The sequence below is a fragment of the Antedon bifida genome, chromosome 1 (assembly GCF_963402885.1).
Source record: "Antedon bifida chromosome 1, ecAntBifi1.1, whole genome shotgun sequence".
Lineage (NCBI taxonomy): Eukaryota > Metazoa > Echinodermata > Crinoidea > Comatulida > Antedonidae > Antedon > Antedon bifida.
This window is the reverse complement of record NC_136226.1, coordinates 26,429,103-26,454,341: the sequence shown is the minus strand read 5'-3', so window position 1 is coordinate 26,454,341 and position 25,239 is coordinate 26,429,103. Positions and strand designations below refer to the sequence as shown.

Below are 25,239 nucleotides of genomic sequence, written 5' to 3'. Positions count from 1 at the left end.
TAAAGTAGAATTAGGACAGAGTAGGCCAAATATCTGACAGATTGATGCACATACAAGAATGTAACAAGTACATAGTAAAACTTTTTAACATTAAAAATTTTTCTACAGCTATTAACTGCCCAGAAGAACGTGGGTTTGTCTTTGATGAATGCGGTCCTGCTTGTCCAAAGACCTGCAGCAACAAAGACTTGCCAATGTCCGCCATAAATGACCGTTGTCTGCGACCATGTGTTCCAGGCTGTAACTGTCCAGCTGGTCGAGTCTTGAACAATGGAAGCTGTATCAAACCAGAAAAGTGTCCAGTATTCCGAGGAAACGCTACCATTGTTGAAGAGCCGCAGAAAATGAATAGTGGATGATGGGAAAAGAAAATTCTCTAATTTAAAACAAAAACTAGCCAATTTTGTAATTATGTTTAAATTTTTTGTATGTTTTTTATTTGTACATAAGGTATTGGGATTGGATATAGAAAAGTTTGTTCTTTTTTACCTGAAAACAAATTATAGTTTTGTAATATTTTATATGTAGTGTATTTTATGGGTAGTTCCATTAAGATTTTAAAATTATTTTTTAAGTACTTCAGTTTACAAAAACAGCAACTTTTTCTATCTTACCCTAAAAAATATTATTATTATTGCTAGTACACCAATATCCTGGGTGGCAACGAAGGAATTGGTTACACTTCCTCCATGGTTTGTCTTCATAGGTTTGACCATCTCTATGGGTTGACCATCTTAAATTGATGAGCTTCTCATGTACACAAAATTATGTAACATATGTAATGAATCTATTAAAAATGCTCTCGATTTCTCAATTCTACCTCATAAGCTTATAATATCCATCCTCTTCCAAACTTGGATGGTTACCAATCTTGTGGGTCCAAATCCTGTCAGATGCCAGCGTTTTTGGTCCTCATGACAGAACAACTAAAGACCTGTAATAAGACTTTGTTTCTATAGAGCATATTCAACATATTCACCAGTAGTATATGAGGATGTAACTTGTATAATTTGTTAACATAACTTTAATACCACCCTACTGTACAACAGTGTTGGATACCATACAACATTGTGTGAAACAGGACAAAACCTTGTGTATGTAAAATCGCATATTATGTAAAAATGTATTTGAATTTTACTGTGTTTCCATTAGCCTACAGTAAAGTTGTATTCCCACTTGTCCTATTTTACTGAAACGTAACGGAAACTGTATACAGAATTGAACAGAATCTTCTGAAATGGAACAAGTGTGAATGTAAATACGGCCATTGTACAATGCATACTGGATTGTATGCACTGCAGCTGGCAGAGTTCAATCCTGGTTTGTAATTCCGTTTCATATTTCTGCTGATTTATATGAAATTTGTTTTAACTTTAAACAATGGTGCTATTAAAAATGTGTCTTTCCAAAAATGATATATTTTTGTAATTGTTGTAATCAGTGCTATCCATTAAAAAATTCTTTCTAAAAATGTGAACTCGATTGTATGTTAAATATATCTATTTTTATATTTTTTTAATTGTTGCTGTCACAGAAGAATTTTATCCTGGTAACCAATAGACAAACATTAAATTGCCCATTGGCGAGAGCACAATTTGACAATGTCTGCTTGTGTGTTGTTACAGCACATTTAGAGTTCTTGAAAACAAATACAGTTTATCATGTGCAGGTAAAAGGTATGAAGAACAAAATTCAAGTGCAAACAGTGTCTTTCTATGCGTGAAATGAAAAATTGAAACATTTTGGAATGCTAAAAATGGCCCGAGAAACATGCGCTAATATATTTTGGAAATTTGTAATTTTGAATATGTGTACGCACATAACACTATTGTAGTACTGTACGCACCATTTTTAATACACAGAAAGTTGACTCTTGATACTTTATTATTATTATTGGTTTTGAATTTATGAGGAATCTTAGAATTTCATAAAATCATTCACAAGTTACCCCATTGTTACATTCTTGAAAAAGGTTTAAAAATGAATAAAAGACTACTCCTCCCACAAATGACATAGTACAGTTGTATTTTTTAAAGGTTTGCATGGCAAAAAAACAAATAGGTTTGCAGTTATTCTGCAGAAGACGGTCGTAGCATACCAACCAAAATGTCAGGACATTCTCAACCATACTTTATTTCCTCCTAGAAACACGTACTGCATTGTATTTTTGGCTGTAGTGTAGGAGGCACTATTGTACAAATAATGAATGTTTATGAGTGCAATGTGGCATTTTAGCTTTCACCCAATGAAATTATTTTCCCCATTGCACGAATATAAACATTTATCAACATCAACCTTTTTTTCTGTATTATTTTTCTTTCTTTCCACCCTATTTTTGTGCATCACATTTTTCTAAAATGTGTAAACATAACATTTCGTAACTTTGTCAATATATCGACATTTACGTGAAGTTGTGCACCTCCTATTTTTTTAAACGTCAGAGTTGCGCAACGCGACATGAATTTCAATGATTGATCATAGATTAAAAACCAAAATTCATTTGTATTGACACTTAATTCATATCAAGAGTCAACTTTCTGTGGATTAAAAATCGCATGTTTCACACAAAGTTACGTGTGCACGCACATTTAAGAATGCGCAAATGAATTTCTAATCAACTTTCTACGTGAATTTCTAAGCAGTTTTCGCATGTCTGTGTACAGTACAGTGAACTAGGAGTATAAAAAACATGTTTATTTCACTTTTTCCAGCTTTTTCTAGTAATTAAAAAAAAATTGTAAAACAGAAATCGGGCAAAAAGTTAACTGCATTCATGACAATTTTTTTAAATGCTTAAAATTGTCTCAAACGTACTCTAAATCGAAAATAAATTTTGACAATTTGAACATTTTAAGTGCACATATGCATGCGTTATATGCGCTACGCACGTAATTGTATTGCCATATGATGAAATTATGACCTGAAAGTTATGAGTACCAAATCTGATTTAATTATGATACATGCTTGTAAAGATATGATTACAAACGTGATTTTTAATTGCGCACCGTGAAAAGATAATCACATCAATTCCTGGCCATAAGGAATATACGTAGCTAGATGAAATTGATCTAAAGATAATTAACGGACAAAATAATGCTAAGGAAAGAATAAATAAAGATTCTGACAAAATCAATAAGGTTATATGCATGATATAACCTAAATATAGTGTTTCAAGTAAACTAATTTCAGTTACGGTTACACAAAATGGCTGACTGGGTTCCTGTACTATTGAACATGGTGTCTCTATATTTATACTATTAATACTAAAATATAATAATATTATACTATTATTCATACTAATATTATACATGTTTTTCTTGTAAAGTACTGTAGTTTTTTTTTTCTTAAAACACAATTCAAAACAGTAACTGTTACTGTCTTACTTTTACAGACTTATAGTAAATAATTAATATTTATTTTTTCTTTAATATGAATTCCAGAATACACCGTAATAAAAACAATAAATGAAAACAAATAAATTTGGTTTTATTCTATTTATTATTGACTGTTGCCATCTGTTTTCTATAAATTATAGTAACTAGATGGTACGCTCGCGTACCATCTAGGTCGTGCCCACAGATGGTTCTCGAATACACAGTAATTTCAGCGTAAAAAAACTGGCGATTTCAAATGTACGTACCGCAGGACTATAATACATTTTCATTTACAGAAACGAATAAATAGACACGATGATTAATGTAGTCAACTAAAATTAGCACACTGGGAATTAGGCCTACTACCAAAGGAGAAAATTGTCTTAAAATGAGTCTAAAAAACTAAAACTGTTCCTGTTATAGTCGATTGAAATAGTAAAGTACATGTAACGATACCGGTACACCTCTACGACGTTTATATTTTTTATAATTACTAATTAATACAATAAACAGTAACCACATTCACAGTAAGAAAATTTTGATTCAAATGGCGACCAAAAATAGTTATTACGTTCAGTATTTACAATATTGTCAAAGTATTGCAATGCTATATCTCAGTTTTAAGTTTATTCTCAAAGGGCCCATAAATTTACATACTTGTGTTAAACCATGGAGGGCTCATAAATTTACCTACAAACTAGGAGTCTGAGAGATTGGAATGTTCCATTCATGGCAAATAAATACATTTGTAAAAACGTATATTAAATCTATCAAAATAGTATTTTTTTAAGAAAATCGGCCTGTCTTCAAAATTATGATACTGTACTCGAGCTGTTCAACCGGTTTTCAGCTATTAAAAACAATTACCGTAGGAGGAGATAGGAAAATGCGAAGCATCCTTGTATTATTGTGTGCAGGTATTTTTTAAGAGGACATCCATTAGACAGTGTATACTACGGTCGGAAAACACCCCTATTTTGGGCAAATCGTTCAACCTAAATTCGTTTTAATTGTCAATAACTAATTATCTAACTCAATTTAATTAGTAAACAGGGTTACATCTGGTGGTTTAAATCAGCACCGAGATTCCAACCAACTTTATATACCATCGAGTAAACATTCTAGAAATAACGCGCGATTTATCGATTTTTAATTTATTATTAATTATTTTATTTATTTTTTTATTTAATTAATGACACAACAAAAATGTAATTCATATTGGTATGGTATGTGTTTCACTATTAAGTACTGTATTCTTTTTACAATGTTTGCAGTCATTATGTAGTCAGTCCTTTGTATTCTCGAATGTGAACTTTCAAATTGTTTTTTTTAAATTTGGCTAAAAAAGCGTGAGCGACTGTCGAACAAAAAAATTCAGCTTGTTGTATAATTTAACTATTTTACCTAAAAAATGGTGCTTGCTAGTTAGGCTGTTAATTTTGCTACAATATTTGAATTTGTTACAGACCCAATGTTGCTCAACTTCGGTGATCTGACAAGAACCGGTGTTTCAATGTGGTAAAGTTGTATAGAACCGGTGTTTCAACGTGGTAAAGCCGTATAGAACCGGTGTTTCAACGTGGTAAAGCCGTATAAATGTTTCTTCAATGTTTACATTCAAATGGTGTCTCTAGTCTCCTGTGTGTATTCTCTAATGTTTCTTTAACTCCACAATGCCATACGGTTTAAGTTTCTTTCTTCAATGTTCACATTCAAATGGTGTCTCTCCTGTGTGTATTCTCAAATGTTTTACAGTACATTAAATGTCATCTCACAATGTTCACATTCATATGGTGTCTCCTATGTGTGCATTCTCAAAATGTCTTTTCAAACCCCCATTCTGTTTAAATTTCTTCCTCACCTCCAGTGTGTATTAGCAACAGGTGCCTTTTCAAATTCGTATTCCACTTAAACTTCTTCCCACAATATTCACATTCATATGGTGTCTCTCCTGTGTGTATTTTTAAATGTTTCTTCAAATAACTCTTCTGTTTAAATTTCTTTCCACAATGTTCACATTCATATGGTGTCTCTCCTGTGTGTATTAGTAAATGCCTATTCAAATCCCCATTATGTTTAAATTTCTTTCCGCAATGTTCACATTCATATGGTGTCTCTCCTGTGTGTACCATTAAATGTGCTTTCAAATTTGCATTCCGTTTAAATTTCTTTCTGCAATGTTCACATTCATATGGTCTCTCTCCTGTGTGTACTTTCAAATGTCTTTTCAAATGTCGACTTTGTTTAAATTTCTTTCCGCAATGTTCACATTCATATGGTTTTTCTCCTGTGTGTACCATCAAATGTGCTTTTAGATTGCCCTTTGATTTAAATTTTTTCCCACAATGTTCACATTCAAATGGTGTCTCTCCTGTGTGTATTAGCAAATGTCTTTTCAAATCCCCCTTCCGTTTAAATTTCTTTCCACAATGTTCACATTCATATGGTGTCTCTCCCGTGTGTATTCTTAAATGTTCCTTTAAATCCTCATTCCGTTTAAATTTTTTCCCACAATGTTCACATTCATATGTTGTCTCTCCTGTGTGTATTAGCAAATGTCTTTTCAAATCCCACTTCCGTTTAAATTTCTTTCCACAATGTTCACATTCATATGGTGTCTCTCCCGTGTGTATTCTTAAATGTTCCTTTAAATCCTCATTCCGTTTAAATTTTTTCCCACAATGTTCACATTCATATGGTGTCTCTCCTGTGTGTACTCTCAAATGTCTTTTCAAATGCCCATTTTTTTTAAATTTTTTCCCACAATGTTCACATTCATATGGTGTCTCTCCTGTGTGTATTCGTAAATGTTTCTTCAAATGATTATTCAGTTTAAATTTCTTTCCACAATATTCACATTCATATGGTGTCTCTCCTGTGTGTATTAGCAAATGCCTATTCAAATCCCCCTTCTGTTTAAATTTCGTTCCACAATGTTCACATTCAAATGGTGTCTCTCCTGTGTGTATTAGCAAATGTCTATTCAAATCCGAATTATGTTTAAATTTCTTTCCACAATTTGTACATTCATATGGTGTCTTTCCTGTGTGTACTCTCAAATGTCTTTTCAAATGGCCACTTTGTTTAAATTTCTTTCCACAATATTCACATTCATATGGTGTCTCTACTGTGTGTATTAGCAAATGTGATTTCAAATGCCCACTTTGCTTAAATTTCTTTCCACAATGTTCACATTCAAATGGTGTCTCTCCTGTGTGTATTAGCAAATGTCTATTCAAATCCCAATTCTGTTTAAATTTCTTTCCACAATGTTCACATTCATATGGTGTCTCTCCTGTGTGTACTCTCAAATGTCTTTTCAAATGCCCACTTTGTTTAAATTTTTTCCCACTGTGTATTCTTAAATGCATCTTTAAATCTCCATTCTGTTTAAATTTGTTCCCACAATGTTCACATTGATATGGTTTCTCTGCTGTGTGTAATGTTTGTTTCTTCATATACCGTTTTGTTTTCTTTTTGCATTCATATCCTGTGTGTATTCTTAAATGAACTTTAAAATTCCCATTTTGTTTAAATTCCTTTCCACAATGTTCACATTTATATTTTTGTGTCTCTTCCTTGTGTAGGCCTACTCTCAAATGTTGGTCGATTTCGTTTGTTTGGTGTTGCTTAAAATCAACTCCTTCATCAAATGTTTCTTCACAGACTTCATGTTTTATCTCTTTATCACATTGCATATGTATTCCTAAATGTTTCTTCAAATCACTAAACTCAAATTTATCTCCACAGTGTTCACATTTATATTTCATTTTGATCTTTCTTTATTCTTAATCTTATATGCATGTATATTCTTGTGGCTAGCCCGAACGTTCAACTAGGCCTTAAACGATAATAGTATTATGTTCTTTTCTCTTTGCACTAGCCTAGGCGGTACTGTTGCATACAGGTTACCAATTGCTGCACTCGGTTTTGTTTCTTTAGCACAATTTTGCCTAAAAATTGAATCAAATTATAAAATTACTGATCAAAATACTGTGTGACATTACAACCTTTTTAATTATTCTTTTTAAACAGACCAGTTGCAAAGCTCATCAGGATGGTTTCAGTGGTGCTGGAGGAGTCCTCCTAAAATAAATACTAAGCTCTCTCAATTACAACCAGCGACTTTGTTGTAAAAAAATGTTGAAAATCTATGTTTTAATAATCGTGTCAACATTGTATTTGCCGTCATATGTCAATGCCAACTAGTTGATGAAATACCCGCATTATTGACGCATTGCACATTTCTCGAGGCGGATCGATTATTTAACATTTTTTACACCAAAATCGCCTCAAAAGTATAAATTTATTGATGAAAATGCAATTAACACTCTAAATATTGTGTCATTTACTGTCACATGGTGGGGCTTGATTACAGTTAGTAGAAGAGTAATCCAGATTTCTGTATGTAGTGTAAATTATAATATAATAACACTACTATTTTACTTTGTACAGTACTAATACTATTTTAGGCCAAGTCATACTAATCTAATCTGTATGCCCTCTATCGCTAAGTAAGCTTTTATGATCATAAAATGTTATTAAGTACAGTACATGCTGCTAACATTACATTTAATGATAATAATCGTGCTATTAAATTGTACGTTTTGAACATTTTTTAATGTAAAAAAATGTCAAAATATGGATAAGTTTATTCCGAAAATAAAGACTACCCTCTGTGGCTCTCTGTTTTGTTGTTACCAATGAAATGTTGAAAACTATTTTAATTGATTTTTAAAGGTACATGAAAATCACATTGCAGGGGAAAGGTTACTTTACTTTTATCTAGATTTCTCAAGGAGTATTTAGTAACACAACATCACATGTGTTTCAAGATATGTATTCTCATATGTGATTTCAAATTGCTTTTTGATTTAAATCTCTTCCCACAATGTTCACATTCATATGGTCTCTCTCCTGTGTGTACTCTCAAATGTTTTTTCATATTCCCACTTTGTTTAAATTTCTTTCCACAATGTTTACATTCATATAGTGTCTCTCCTGTGTGTATTCTTAAATGTTCCTTTAAATACCGACTTTGTTTAAATTTTTTCTGACAATGTTCACATTCAAATGGTGTCTCTCCTTTGTGTATTTTTACATGTTTCTTTAAATAATTATTCAGTTTAAATTTCTTTCCACAATATTCACATTCATATGGTGTCTCTCCTGTGTGTGTTAGCAAATGTCTATTCAAATCCCAATTCTGTTTAAATTTCTTTCCACAATGTTCACATTCATATGGTGTCTCTCCCGTGTGTATTCTTAAATGTTCCTTTAAATCCTCATTCCGTTTAAATTTTTTCCCACAATGTTCACATTCATATGGTGTCTCTCCTGTGTGTACTATCAAATGTCTTTTCAAATGCCCACTTTGTTTAAATTTTTTCCCACAATGTTCACATTCATATGGTGTCTCTCCTGTGTGTATTCGTAAATGTTTCTTCAAATGATTAATCAGTCTAAATTTCTTTCCACAATATTCACATTCATATGGTGTCTGTCCTGTGTGTATTAGCAAATGCCTATTCAAATTCCCCTTCTTTTTAAATTTCGTTCCACAATGTTCACATTCAAATGGTGTCTCTCCTGTGTGTATTAGCAAATGTCTATTCAAATCCGAATTATGTTTAAATTTCTTTCCACAATTTTCACATTCATATGGTGTCTCTCCTGTGTGTATTAGCAAATGTGATTTCAAATGCCCACTTTGTTTAAATTTCTTTCCACAATTTTCACATTCATATGGTGTCTCTCCTGTGTGTATTAGCAAATGTGATTTCAAATGCCCACTTTGTTTAAATTTCTTTCCACAATTTTCACATTCATATGGTGTCTCTCCTGTGTGTATTAGCAAATGTGTTCTCAAATGCCCACTTTGTTTAAATTTCTTTCCACAATTTTCACATTGATATGGTGTCTCTCCTGTGTGTATTAGCAAATGTGATTTCAAATGCCCACTTTGTTTAAATTTCTTTCCGCAATGTTCACATTCATATGGTGTCTCTCCCGTGTGTATTAGCAAATGTGATTTCAAATTGCTATTGTGGTGAAAATTATTTCCACAATGTTCACATTCATATTTTTGTGTCTCTTCCTTGTGTAGGCCTACTCTCAAATGTTGGTTGATTTCGTTTGTTTGGTGTTGCTTAAAATCAACTCCTTCATCAAATGTTTCTTCACAGACTTCATGTTTTATCTCTTTATCACGTTGCATATGTATTCCTAAATGTTTCTTCAAATCACTAAACTCAAATTTATTTCCACAATGTTCACATTTATATTTCATTTTGTTCTTTCTTTATTCTTAACCTTTATGCATGTATATTCTTGTGGCTAGTCCAAACGTTCAACTAGGCCTTAAACAATGATAGTATTATGTTCTTTTTCTCTTTGCACTAGCCTAGGCGGTACTGTTGCATACAATGTGGCCAACAGGTTAACAATTGCTGCACTCTGGTTTCGTTTCTTTTAGCACAATTTTGCCTAAAAATTGAATCAAATTATACAATTACTGATCACAATACTGTGTGACATTACAGCCTTTTTAATTATACTTTTTAAAACAGACCAGTTGCAAAGCTCATCAGGATGGTTTCAGTGGTGCTGGAGGAGTCCTCCTAAAATAAATACTAAGCTCTCTCAATTACAACCAGCGACTTTGTTGTAAAAAATGTTGAAAATCTATGTTGTAATAATCGTGTCAACATTGTATTTGCCGTCATATGTCAATGCCAACATACTAGTTGATGAAATACCCGCATATATTCAAGATAGTTTGTCTATTATTAATAGTTTTAAAATTAATTATAAAAAGCATTTCTCAAAAAAATAATTGTTTTTCCATACTTTTTCTTTTTAACGTTCTATATTTACTGATTGTTGTATTTTTTTTGTCTTGGATTTTTAATTCTTGTTTTTAAGTTGTATGCAGGACCATATTGAAAAACAGAAAATTGTGATCTTTTCTTATTTGAATTATGTTATCCTGCTTAAATATGTTTTAATAAATAATAAATAAAAATTATTGACACATTAAACATTCTCGAGGCGGATCGATTAATTAACATTTTTTACACCAAAATCGCTGCAAAAGTATAATTTTATTGATGAAAATGCAATTAACACTCTAAATATTGTGTCATTTACTGTCACATGGTGGGGCTTGATTACAGTTAGTAGTAGAGTAATCCAGAGTTCTTTATGTAGTTTAAATTATAATATAATAACACTACTACATTACTACTGTACTACTAATACTATTTTAGGCCGGGTCATACTAATCTAATCTGTATGCCCTCTATCGCTAGGTAAGGTTTTATGATATAAAATGTTATCAAGTACAGTACATGCTGCTAACATTACATTTAATGATAATAATTGTGTATATTAAAAATTGTACGTTTTGAACATTTTTTAATGTCAAAATATGGATAAGTTTATTCCGAAAATAAAGACTGCCCTCTGTGGTTCTCTGTTTTGTTGTTACCAATGAAATGTTGAACACTATTTGAATTGATTTTAAAGGTACATGAAATCACACTTAGTTACTTTACTTTTATCTAGATTTCTCAAGGTGTATTTAGTAACACAACATCACATGTGTTTCAAGATTTGTATTCTCGTATTGATTTCAAATTGCTTTTTGATTTAAATCTCCAAATTTCACATTCATATGGTGTCTCCCATGTGTGCATTCTCAAAATGTCTTTTCAAACCTCCATTCTGTTTAAATTTCTTCCCACAATATTCACATTCATACAGTGCCTCACCTCCAGTGTGTATTAGCAACAAATGCCTTTTCAAATTCGTATTCCACTTAAACTTCTTCCCACAATATTCACATTCATATGGTGTCTCTCCTGTGTGTATTTTTAAATGTTTCTTCAAATAACTCTTCTGTTTAAATTTCTTTCCACAATGTTCACATTCATATGGTGTCTCTCCTGTGTGTATTAGCAAATGCCTATTCAAATCCCCATTCTGTTTAAATTTCTTTCCGCAATGTTCACATTCATACGGTGTTTCTCCTGTGTGCACCATCAAATGTGCTTTCAAATTTGCATTCCGTTTAAATTTCTTCCCACAATGTTCACATTCATATGGTGTCTCTCCTCTGTGTATTCTTAAATGTGATTTCAAATTGCCATTTGAGTTAAATTTCTTCCCACAATGTTCACATTCATATGGCGTCTCTCCTGTGTGTATTCTCAAATGTGATTTTAAATTTCCCTTCGAGTTAAATTTTTTCCCACAATGTTCACATTCATATGGTGTCTCTCCTGTGTGTATTCTTAAATGTTTCTTCAAATAATCATTTTGTTTAAATTCCTTTCCACAATGTTCACACTGATATAGTGTCTCTTCCTTGTGTAGGCCTACTCTCAAATGAACAGGTAGGTCTATTTTTGCTTGTTCAACTCCTTCGTCAAATGTCTTTTCACAGAGTTCATATTGTATCTCTTCATCAGATTGCAAATGTATACCTAAATGTTTCTTCAAATCACTTAATTCAAATTTATTTCCACAATGTTCACATTTATATTTCATTTTCGTCTTTCTTTATTCTTAGTAAAGGCATACAGTAACTGTACACTTTATTCCAGGATAATGTTCAAGGTGAATGTTTAAGACTAAGCCTACTGTACATCCTTGCTTGTTTTAAAATGATAATTATGATGGTACTTACCATCATGTTATGTTCTTTTTCATGCCTTTCAGTACAATACAAGCAATTTATAATATACTGTATGATGATACTGTATAGACCTATATACAAGGGCAGCTTACAGGTTGTTTCGTTTCTTGAACACACATTAACAGTCTTTTCTTCAACACATTTTTTGCCTAAATCTACTAAATAAATAAAAATGTAGGCCTAGTCTGTATTGTAAAATTGTACTGCGTGGCGTACAGTTTTACTCAAATCAAAAGTAAAACAGTTGTATTTTGTAATCAACATATGACGTAGTGAACAGACGACGAGCAGCACTCATCAACTTCAACTTTTTGAATGGTTTCAATATATACAGAGCAAACAAACAGGCCAGCATTATATGTACATACAACAACACACACAGTTGCTGCTAGGCCATAACCTATAATACTACTACTAAGCCTAGCCTGACTAGGCCAGTCTGTCGGACAGACAGTTGTGTCCAAAAAAACAAGCAAGGCTAGGTCTAGCCTCTAGCTAGGAGGCCTAGCCTACACTAGCCTACTTAGATATTAACGACTAGCTAGGCCTAGACCTGTTATTATGACATACGTTTGATAATAGAGGCCTGGCTATTAACTAGGCTATAATCAACAAAGATTAGTAAGATACTATGTAGATACGGTAGGTACAGCTTAAACCCTAAGCCTAGTAGGTTATTTATGCTGCAAAATAATGAGTGTAATTACCGCATGGACAATGGCGGTGTGATTGACGCTAAACGTACTGTGGCTTGGCTGTGACACTGAACCAATATCACACTTCCTCTATTCAGTATTCGATCAATGCAGACAAACGAGGTATATTCAGAGCGTCATTTCGACGATCGAGCATTCTCTACTTCTACGGATCGCCATTTATGCCTTTATTTACTTCCGAATTAGAAATAGTACTACGGTAACTGCTCCAGTGGACCAAATTTAGCACCGGTGGAGCACAGTGATATAAAATAGAAATAAGTTACTAATTTAAATATCTATTCGTATGTTAATACACTGTGCTCAAGTGGACACAATTTGGCGCCAGTGAGGAGCACAGTGATATAAAATAGAAATAAGTCACTGAATTTTAATATCTTTTCGTATGTTAAAGCCCCCTTCCCTGCGTTTTTTAGATCTAATTTAAGATCACAAACTATATTTAATGTAAAAATAATACTATATGGTCCTATTGCGATAAGTTTGTTCGTCTTTAAACGGTTAAAAATGTGAAAAATAAGTCGATTCTAATAATTATAGCGGCCCGCTATAAATCCCAAAATGCATTGCGCGCGGATTGATATTTTTGTTTTTCACCTGTAATTCGCCCACTTTTCGATCGATCGTGAGGCCAAAACAAATGGAAGACTCCTAACTTTTCAGCGAAAATACCGGGTTTCCCCAATTTTTATCAACGGAGTCTGGCAAAAATAGAAAGACAATTAATGCAGCAACTATACAACGTCAGGTTAGGTATATAGCTAGCGTACGATGTTTGTACGTTACCGATGTTTACCAGCTAGGCCTACAAAACTAAGCCTAGCTAGGCTAGGCCTAAGACCGTCCACGAGAGGTCGATCGCCGCGAGCTACTTAGGTAGTGCATTTTTTCTCACTTTTTATCATAATTTACCATAAAACGTACATTTAAGACAAGGAATGACATGGTTTAATGTTTTTAAAGTGATATATATGTATTATTTTCCAAAAAACGTCCAAAATTGCAGGAAAGGCTGTGCTCAAGTGGACCCAATTTGGAGCCAGGGGAGCACAGTGATATAAAATAGAATTAAGTCACTGAATTTTAATATCTTTTCGTATGTTAATACACTGTGCTCAAGTAGACCTAATTTGGCGCCAGTGGAGCACAGTGAACATGATATAAAATAGAAACAAGTCACTGAATGTTAATATCTTTTCGTATGTTAATACACTGTGCTCAAGTGGACCCAATTTGAAACCAGAGGAGCACAGTGATATAAAATAGAAATAAGTCACTGAATTTTAATATCTTTTCGTATGTTAATACACTGTGCTCAAGTGGACCCAATTTGGAGCCAGGGGAGCACAGTGATATAAAATAGAAATAAGTCACTGAATTTTAATATATTTTCGTATGTTAATACACTGTGCTCAAGTGGACCCAATTTGAAACCAGAGGAGCACAGTGATATAAAATAGAAAAAAGTCACTGAATTTTAATATCTTTTCGTATGTTAATACACTGTGCTCAAGTGGACCCAATTTGGCACCAATGGGAGCACAGGGAAATAGTCACATACAAAATCATCGAGAAAAAATACTTCTGGAATTAAAAAATATATATAATATATGTCGACGATACTATAGATTTTAATTTGAATATCTTTTATTTCTTCATTTATAATAATCATTTAATGTAAATAATTAAGTAAGTGCAACTCAGTGTCTCGCATCCATACGCCGTTCGTAAATCTTACAAATGTTTAAATATCAGTACAGATTACCTCTTTAAGAATCGTGTCCTCCTTTATTATCCATACATTATTATTCCCACATCTATCATTGTACATCATAGACCTACTGTAGGGCCGGTAGATTGAATAACGGCATATTATCTATGTTATATTATCCTAAAACCATGCTCAAGTTAGAGTGGCGGATATCGAATGCAAACATTATCATCATGCATCATCTTCCTTTATTGCATAATAAACCTTGAGCTGGTATCCACTTGCAGGTATAGAAAGAGTTTCGTCTTTAACTGTGATTAGAAAATACGCAATAGGCGCGTCTACTTGTTTAACTATTAAATTATTATTTATTATTTTAAAAACTTTAAACAGTGGCATGCCAATCTTTTCAAAAACTTGCACAATATTCAATAAAACAAAAAAACATTTTTAAAACGATTTTCTAAAAGAACACATTACAATTCATTAAAACCTGTAAGGTAAAATGAAAACACAAAATATTTATAAATAATGAGATAAATATTTATATTTACTGTACTTAAAAAATAACGATCGAGATTTTAAAAAAATGTCAAATAGTAGGCCTATTCAAAATTAACTAAAAACATAATGAGAGTTTTCATTCAAAATGTATCTAATGCGCCATATACAAATTAGCGCGACCAAAATAAAATGCGACCGATATCAAACGTAACTAGGCCTATATGATAAAAAGCGTATCTAGCGGCGCTCCATACAAAATACCGGATGTTGATTTTATCGCGACCGATTTCAAACGCGACCGATTTCAAGCGCGACTGATTTCATATGACACCTTTGATAATCAACAAAGATTAGTAAGATACTAGTAGATACGGTAGGTACAGCTTTAGGCCTACTACGCCTACAGTAGGCTAGGTTATTAATTATGCCGCAAAATAATGAGTGTATGCAACGCGAGTTACAGACGAATAAAACATTTAAAATGTATTCATGACATCCTACATGGGCAAATGTGATTTCAAATGCCCACTTTGTTTAAATTTCGTTCCGCAATGTTCACATTCATATGGTGTCTCTCCCGTGTGTATTAGCAAATGTGATTTCAATTTGCTATTGTGGTGAAAATTATTTCCACAATGTTCACATTCATATGGTGTCTCTCTTAAATGTACTTTAAAATTCTCAATTTGTTTAAATTCCTTTCCACAATGTTCACATTTATATTTTTGTGTCTCTTCCTTGTGTAGGCCTACTCTCAAATGTTGGTCGATTTCGTTTGTTTGGTGTTGCTTAAAATCAACTCCTTCATCTAATGTCTCTTTTATCTCTTTATCACGTTGCATATGTATTCCTAAATGTTTCTTCAAATCACTAAACTCAAATCTTATATGCATGTATATTCTTGTGGCTAGTCCGAACGTTCAACTAGGCCTTAAACGATGATAGTATTATGTTCTTTTTCTCTTTGCACTAGCCTAGGCGGTACTGTTGCATACAATGTGGCCAACATGTTAACAATTGCTGCACTCGGTTTCGTTTCTTCAGCACAATTTTGCCTAAAAATTGAATCAAATTATACAATTACTGATCACAATACTGTGTTACATTCCAGCCTTTTTAATTATACTTTTTAAACAGACCAGTTGCAGAGCTCATCAGGATGGTTTCAGTGGTGCTGGAAGAGTCCTCCTAAAATAAATACCAAGCTCTCTCAATTACAACCAGCGAGTTTGTTGTAAAAAATGTTGAAAATCTGTTTTAATAATCACGTCAACATTGTATTTGCCGTCATATGTCAATGCAAACATACTAGTTGATGAAATACCCACATTATTGGCGCATTGCACATTCTCGAGGTGGATCGATTAACAGTTTTTTACACCAAAATCGCCTCAAAAGTATAATTTTATTGATGAAAATGCAATTAACACTCTAATATTGTGTGATTTACTGTCACATGGTGGGGCTTGACTACAGTTAGTAGAGTAATCCAGAGTTCTGTATGTAGTGTAAATATATATTTTAGGCCGGGTCATACTAATCTGTATGCCAGGCCTGTATCGCTAGGTAAGGTTTTATGATATAAAATGTTATCAAGTACTGTACATTACATGCTGCTAACATTACATTTAATGATAATAATTGAGATATTTAATTGTACATTTTTTAGTGTAAAAAACTGTCAAAACATTGATAAGTTTATTCTGAAAATAAAGACTACAGTACTCTCTGTGGCTCTCTGTTTTGTTGTTTTACCAATAAAATGTTAAACACTATTTTAATTGATTTTAAAGGTACATGAAAATCACATTGCGGGGGAAAGGTTACTTTACTGTTATCTAGATTTCTCCAAGAGTATTTAGTAACACAACATCACATGTGTTTCAAGATTTGTATTCTCATATGCGATTCAAAATTGCTTTTTGATTTAAATCTCTTCCCACAATGTTCACATTCATATGGTCTCTCTCCTGTGTGTACTCTCAAATGTCTTTTGAAATTCCTACTTTGTTTAAATTTCTTTCCACAATGTTCACATTCATATGGTGTCTCTCCTGTGTGTATTCTTAAATGTTCCTTTATATTCTGATGTTCTTTAAATTTTTTTCCACAATGTTCACATTCATATGGTCTCTCTCCTGTGTGTACTCTCAAATGTCTTTTCAAATGCCAACTTTGTTTAAATGTTTTTCTACAATGTTCACATTCATATGGTGTCTCTCCTGTGTGTATTTTTAAATGTTTCTTCAAATAATTATTCAGTTTAAATTTCTTTCCACAAATTTCACATTCATATGGTGTCTCTCCTTTGTGTAATAGCAAATGCCTATTTAAATGCGCCTTCTGTTTAAATTTCTTTTCACAATGTTCACATTCAAATGGTGTCTCTCCTGTGTGTATTAGCAAATGTCTATTCAAATCCCACTTCTGTTTAAATTTCTTTCCACAATGTTCACATTCATATGGTGTCTCTCCCATGTGTATTAGCAAATGTCTATTCAAATCCGAATTATGTTTAAATTTCTTTCCACAATTTGTACATTCATATGGTGTCTTTCCTGTGTGTATTAGCAAATGTGATTTCAAATGCCCACTTTGTTTAAATTTCTTTCCACAATTTTCACATTCATATGGTGTCTCTCCTGTGTGTATTAGCAAATGTGATTTCAAATGCCCACTTTGTTTAAATTTCTTTCCACAATTTTCACATTCATATGGTGTCTCTCCTGTGTGTATTAGCAAATGCCTATTCAAATCCCCCTTCTGTTTAAATTTTGTTCCACAATGTTCACATTCAAATGGTGTCTCTCCTGTGTGTATTAGCAAATGTCTATTCAAATCCGAATTATGTTTAAATTTCTTTCCACAATTTGTACATTCATATGGTGTCTTTCCTGTGTGTATTAGCAAATGTGATTTCAAATGCCCACTTTGTTTAAATTTCTTTCCACAATTTTCACATTCATATGGTGTCTCTCCTGTGTGTATTAGCAAATGTGATTTCAAATGCCCACTTTGTTTAAATTTCTTTCCACAATTTTCACATTCATATGGTGTCTCTCCTGTGTGTATTAGCAAATGTGATTTCAAATGCCTACTTTGTTTAAATTTCTTTCCGCAATGTTCACATTCATATGGTGTCTCTCCCGTGTGTATTAGCAAATGTGATTTCAAATTGCTATTGTGGTGAAAATTATTTCCACAATGTTCACATTCATATGGTGTCTCTCTTAAATGTACTTTAAAATTCTCAATTTGTTTAAATTCCTCTCCACAATGTTCACATTTATATTTTTGTGTCTCTTCCTTGTGTAGGCCTACTCTCAAATGTTGGTCGATTTCGTTTGTTTGGTGTTGCTTAAAATCAACTCCTTCATCTAATGTCTCTTCACAGACTTCATGTTTTATCTCTTTATCACGTTGCATATGTATTCCTAAATGTTTCTTCAAATCACTAAACTCAAATTTATCTCCACAATGTTCACATTTATATTTCATTTTAATGAGTCTGAACGTTCAACTAGGCTTTAAACGATGATAGTATTATGTTCTTTTTATCTTTGCACTAGCCTAGGCGGTACTGTTGCATACAATGTGGCCAACAGGTTAACAATTGCTGCACTCGGTTTCGTTTCTTCAGCACAATTTTGCCTAAAAATTGAATCAAATTATACAATTACTGATCACAATACTGTGTAACATTACAGCCTTTTTAATTATACTTTTTAAACAGACCAGTTGCAGAGCTCATCAGGATGGTTTCAGTGGTGCTGGAGTAGTCCTCCTAAAATAAATACCAAGCTCTCTCAATTACAACCAGCGACTTTGTTGTAAAAAATGTTGAAAATCTATGTTTTAATAATCGTTTAAACATTGTATTTGCCGTCATATGTCAATGCCAACATACTAGTTGATGAAATACCCGCATTATTGGCACATTGCACATTCTCGAGGCGGATCGATTATTTAACAGTTTTTTACACCAAAATCGCCTCAAAAGTATAATTTTACTGAAAATGCAATTAACAACTCTAATATTGTGGGATTTACTGTCACATGGTGGGGCTTGATTACAGTTAGTAGAGTAATCCAGAGTTCTGTATGTAGTGTAAATATATATTTTAGGCCGGGTCATACTAATCTAATCTGTATGCCAGGCCTGTATCGCTAGGTAAGGTTTTATAATATAAAATGTTATCAAGTACTGTACATTACATGCTGCTAACATTACATTTAATGATAATAATTGAGATATTTAATTGTACATTTTTTAATGTAAAAAACTGTCAAAATATTGATAAGTTTATTCTGAAAATAAAGACTACAGTACTCTCTGTGGCTCTCTGTTTTGTTGTTTACCAATAAAATGTTGAACACTATTTTAATTGATTTTAAAGGTACATGAAAATCATATTGCGAGGGAAAAGTTACTTTACTGTTATCTAGATTTCTCCAAGAGTATTTAGTAACACAACATCACATGTGTTTCAAGATTTGTATTCTCATATGCGATTCAAAATTGCTTTTTGATTTAAATCTCTTCCCACAATGTTCACATTCATATGGTCTCTCTCCTGTGTGTACTCTCAAATGTCTTTTCAAATTCCTACTTTGTTTAAATTTCTTTCCACAATGTTCACATTCACATGGTGTCTCTTCTGTGTGTATTTTTAAATGTTTCTTCAAATAATTATTCAGTTTAAATTTCTTTCCACAAATTTCACATTCATATGGTGTCTCTCCTGTGTGTATTCTTAAATGTTCCTTTAAATTCTGATGTTCTTTAAATTTTTTTCCACAATGTTCACATTCATATGGTCTCTCTCCTGTGTGTACTCTCAAATGTTTTTTCAAATGCCGACTTTGTTTAAATGTTTTTCTACAATGTTCACATTCATATGGTGTCTCTTCTGTGTGTATTTTTAAATGTTTATTCAAATAATTATTCAGTTTAAATTTCTTTCCACAAATTTCACATTCATATGGTGTCTCTTCTGTGTGTATTAGCAAATGTGATTTTAAACCCCCCTTCTGTTTAAATTTCTTTTCACAATGTTCACATTCAAATGGTGTCTCTCCTGTGTGTATTAGCAAATGTTTATTCAAATCCCAATTCTGTTTAAATTTCTTTCCACAATGTTCACATTCATATGGTGTCTCTCCTGTGTGTATTCTTAAATGTTCCTTTAAATCCTTATTACATTTAAATTTCTTCCCACAATGTTCACATTCATATGGTCTCTCTCCTGTGTGTACTCTCAAATGTCTTTTCAAATTCCCACTTTGTTTAAATGTCTTTCCACAATGTTCACATTCATATGGTGTCTCTCCTGTGTGTATTCTTAAATGTTCCTTAAAATCCTCATTATATTTAAATTTTTTCCCACAATGTTCACATTCATATGGTCTCTCTCCTGTGTGTACTCTCAAATGTCTTTTCAAATGCCCACTTTGTTTAAATTTGTTCCCACAATGTTCACATTCATATGGTGTCTCTCCTGTGTGTATTCTTAAATGTACTACAAAATTCCCACTTTGTTTAAATTCCTTTCCACAATGTTCACATTTATATTTTTGTGTCTCTTCCTTGTGTAGGCCTACTCTCAAATGTTGGTCGATTTCGTTTGTTTGGTGTTGCTTAAAATCAACTCCTTCATCAAATGTTTCTTCACAGACTTCATGTTTTATCTCTTTATCACGTTGCATATGTATTCCTAAATGTTTCTTCAAATCACTAAACTCAAATTTATCTCCACAATGTTCACATTTATATTTCATTTTGATCTTTCTTTATTCCTAATCTTTATGCATGTATATTCTTGTGGCTAGTCCGAACGTTCAACTAGGCCTTAAACAATGATAGTATTATGTTCTTTTTCTCTTTGCACTAGCCTAGGCGGTACTGCTGCATACAATGTGGCCAACAGGTTAACAATTGCTGCACTCTGGTTTCGTTTCTTTTAGCACAATTTTGCCTAAAAATTGAATCAAATTATACAATTACTGATCACAATACTGTGTGACATTACAGCCTTTTTAATTATACTTTTTAAACAGACCAGTTACAGAGCTCATCAGGATGGTTTCAGTGGTGCTGGAGGAGTCCTCCTAAAATAAATACTAAGCTCTCTCAATTACAACCAGCGACTTTGTTGTAAAAAATGTTGAAAATCTATGTTTTAATAATCGTGTCAACATTGTATTTGCCGTCATATGTCAATGCCAACATACTAGTTGATGAAATACCCGCATATATTCAAGATAGTTTGTCTATTAATAGTTTTAAAATTAATTATAAAAAGCATTTCTCAAAAAAATAATTGTTTTTCCATACTTTTTCTTTTTAACGTTCTATATTTACTGATTGTTGTATTTTTTTGTCTTTAAGTTGTATGCAGGACCATATTGAAAAACAGAAAATTGTGATCTTTTCTTTTTTGAATTATGTTATCCTGCTTAAATATGTTTTAATAAATAATAAATAAAAATTATTGACGCATTAAACATTCTCGAGGCGGATCGATTAATTAACATTTTTTACACCAAAATCGCCGCAAAAGTATAATTTTATTGATGAAAATGCAATTAACACTCTAAATATTGTGTCATTTACTGTCACATGGTGGGGCTTGATTACAGTTAGTAGTAGAGTAATCCAGAGTTCTTTATGTAGTGTAAATTATAATATAATAACACTACTACATTACTACTACTAATACTATTTTAGGCCGGGTCATACTAATCTAATCTGTATGCCCTCTATCGCTAGGTAAGGTTTTATGATATAAAATGTTACCAAGTACAGTACATGCTGCTAACATTACATTTAATGATAATAATTGTGTATATTAAATTGTACGTTTTGAACATTTTTTAATGTCAAAATATGGATAAGTTTATTCTGAAAATAAAGACTGCCCTCTGTGGCTCTCTGTTTTGTTGTTACCAATGAAATGTTGAACACTATTTTAATTGATTTTAAAGGTACAGGTAAAAAAAAAAAAAAAAAAAAAAAAAAAAAAAAGAATACAGTATCTTAATTAATTAGGTAACCATCTGAGGTATACTTTAATAAAAGATATTCTTTAATGGACCTTTTTAAACTTTTACCATGCTTATGCACCATGCTTGGAATTTTATTACAGAAATAGTTCCAAAGTTTAGGTCCATTTATATGAATAAAGTGTTGGCCGCAAGTTAGTCTTGAGAAAGGTACATTCATTGCATATTTGTGTCTAAGATTGTGATAATTGTTTTCATGCTTACTAAAAATGTTAAGAACATATTGTGGTAACACACCACGCCTAACATTATCCATGAAGCCTATAACATTTAGTTTATGGATGTCGTGAATATTAAGTATTTTTAGTTTTTTAAACAGAGGTTCAGACGACACTCTCTCAGTTTGAATGAGTTATTATTCTGGCAGCTCTTTTCTGGAGCTTCCATAATGTTTCCAGTGTACTATTGTATGTGTTTCCCCATACAAGATTGCCATATTGGAAATGGGGTAATATTAAGGTGTTGTATAAGTTGGTTAAAATATGAGATGGAAAAAAATCTCTAACTTTCACTAGTATTCCAGTAGCCCTGGCTACTTTTTTACTGGTAAGTTTAATATGTTGCTTCCAGCAGAGGTTTTCATTAATTACAACACCTAAAAACGTAACATTTTCTTTTTGTTCTAGTAAAATATTGTTCATTTTTATACACACTTTGTTTGGGTTTACACATTTTTGTGGAGCTCTAAATACAACATAATTTGTTTTACAAATGTTCAACAAGAGCTTATTGGCTTTAAACCACATGTTTATTTTCTCAAGTTCAATATTGATTATACTTGACAATACTTTGAGATCGTTGCCACATTTTATGCTTGTTGTATCATCTGCAAAGCAAATGACATTGAGCTCAGTACTTGCATTATATATGTCATTAACGTATAAAAGGAACAGTAATGGTCCTAATACCGAGCCTTGTGGGACTCCAATACCATTTTCCTGTATAATAGATGCTGTACCATTAACATAAACATATTGTTTGCGAGATTTCAGATAATTCTTAAACAGAGTCAACGCAATACCTCTGATGCCATAATGCGACAGTTTACTTATTAATATATTATGGTCGATAATATCAAACGCCTTTGATAGGTCCATAAATGTGGCGATTGCATATTGCTTCTTTTCGAATGCGTCTAATAATGTATAAACCATGTCAATTATGGCATGTGAGGTTGAATGCTTAGTTCTAAAGCCATATTGGCGGTTGTTTAATATATTGAATTTAGATAAGTAATTGTATAATCGTTTGTATACTACTTTTTCAAATATTTTTGAAAAAATTGGTAATAAGGATATTGGCTACATGGCGATCGCCTTTCTTATAGATGGGGACGATTTTCGCAATTTTCATTTTTTGGGGAATTATTCCAGTTTGGAGGGATTGGTTAAAAATATGTGTTAGAGGTTTCACAATGGTATATCCAATTTCCTTGATAACCTTTGGTGAAATACTATCAAATCCGGGTGCTTTGTTACTATCAAGAGATCGGATAATACTCATTATCTCTTCTTCGTTCACAGGAAAGAAAAACAGCGAGTTGCGTTGCTGATTGGAGAGGTAATCAGAATATTGAGTCGTCGTAGACTCAATACTGTCACGAACCTCTCGACCGACATTAATAAAGTAATCATTTAAATGATTTGCCACAGCATCGCAACCCTCAACAGTTTCGCTGTCGTGTGAAAAATAAGATGGAATATTATTTTTACCTTTCCCTGGATTTATGACGTCATTTATAACGTTCCACGTTTTTTTCACATTTCCATTTGTCTGGATAAAAACACTTTCATAATATAATTTTTTTGCTTTTTTACAGGACGCGTGTCACCCCATTCAGCAAGACGCAAATCATTGTTGAGTTGCATTATGTTCCTGTCATTAATTAGGTATTTGTTATTTAAGAGAGTAATATTATTATTATTATTATTATTATTATTTTTGTCGTTATTTAACTGTTGCGTAGAATGAATGATCTGGTATATTGGTAAGTGGTCGGAGATGTCTGAAATAAGTATACCGGATGATATTTTTTCGGATAGGGTGTTAGAAAATATATTATCGATCAGCGTCGCTGATTCGTTTTGTATTCTAGTGGGCCTTGATATCGATGGATGGAACGAATGGGACATCATTACGTCAATAAATTCATTGGTGTCGCCATTTTGTTTGAGAAGATTGATATTAAAGTCGCCAATAATGTGGCATGGTTTGCTCTCTTTATCGGTAATTGTTAAGACCTCATTTAAAGATTCGTTAAACTTATCAATCCTCATATGGGGAGGTCGGTAAACAAGTCCGACAATTTTATTTTTATTTTTTTTATCTATAATTTCAATAAATATACATGCACAAAAATTTATCTTTAAGTCTGGCCGTTTTTTTACCTCTGATGATACTGTATGATGATACTGTATAGGCCTATATACAAGGGCAGCTTACAGGTTGTTTCGTTTCTTTAACACACATTAACAGTCTTTTCTTTAACACATTTTTTGCCTAAATCTACTAAATAAATAAAAAGTCTGTATTGTAAAATTGTACTGCGTGGCGTACAGTTTTACTCAAATCAAAAGTAAAACAGTTGTATTTTGTAATCAACATATGACGTAGTGAACAGACGACGTGCAGCACTCATCAACTTCAACTTTTTGAATGGTTTCAATATATACAGAGCAAACAAACAAAACAGGCCAGCATTATATGTACATACAACAACACACATAGTTGCTGCTAGGCCATAACCTATAATACTACTACTAGGCCTAGCCTGACTAGGCCAGTCTGTCGGACAGACAGTTGTGTCCAAAACAACAAGCAAGGCTAGGCCTAGCCTCTAGCTAGGAGGCCTAGCCTACACTACTTAGATATTAAGACTAGCTAGGCCTAGGCCTAGACCTGTTATTATGACATACGTTTGATAATAGAGGCCTGGCTATTAACTAGGCTATAATCAACAAAGATTAGTAAGATACTATGTAGATACGGTAGGTACAGCTTAAACCCTAAGCCTAGTAGGTTATTTATGCTGCAAAATAATGAGTTTGATTACCGCATGGACAATGGCGGTGGTGTGATTGACGCTGAACGTACCTCCTGTGGCTTGGTGGCTGTGACACTGAACCAATAGATAGTGTAGTAGGAAGATAACACACTTCCTCTATTCGATCAATG

General features: G+C 32.6%; 3 protein-coding genes across 7 annotated transcripts in view; 1 reads left to right on the top strand and 2 right to left on the bottom strand.

Annotated features, from left to right (window-relative positions):
- LOC144847922 (kielin/chordin-like protein) overlaps positions 1-3,411 on the top strand; it is a 57,624-nt gene extending 54,213 nt beyond the window's left edge. For 4 of the 5 annotated variants that reach the window (XM_078704525.1, XM_078704545.1, XM_078704536.1 and 1 more), the window contains one exon: positions 109-3,411. In XM_078704525.1, the coding sequence (XP_078560651.1) occupies positions 109-359 (251 nt within the window). In that variant the 3' untranslated portion in view covers positions 360-3,411. The remainder of the gene's footprint in view (positions 1-108) is intronic. The other variant, XR_013613812.1, reaches the window with a different exon arrangement.
- Positions 3,412-3,531: 120 nt separating this feature from the next.
- Positions 3,532-7,264, bottom strand: LOC144848770 (uncharacterized). Its single transcript, XM_078705689.1, has one exon. It carries the CDS (start codon positions 7,142-7,144, stop codon positions 5,219-5,221), a length of 1,926 nt encoding a protein of 641 aa, XP_078561815.1. The 5' UTR covers positions 7,145-7,264; the 3' UTR covers positions 3,532-5,218.
- A 318-nt stretch (positions 7,265-7,582) lies between these two features.
- Positions 7,583-21,351, bottom strand: LOC144835661 (uncharacterized). Its single transcript, XM_078690736.1, has 6 exons — positions 19,484-21,351; positions 18,595-18,654; positions 16,880-18,511; positions 15,999-16,058; positions 11,050-11,934; positions 7,583-9,673 (listed from the first exon to the last, which is right to left on the bottom strand). Exons 1-6 carry the CDS (start codon positions 20,779-20,781, stop codon positions 8,194-8,196), a joined length of 5,415 nt encoding a protein of 1,804 aa, XP_078546862.1. The 5' UTR covers positions 20,782-21,351; the 3' UTR covers positions 7,583-8,193.
- Positions 21,352-25,239: the final 3,888 nt, after the last annotated feature.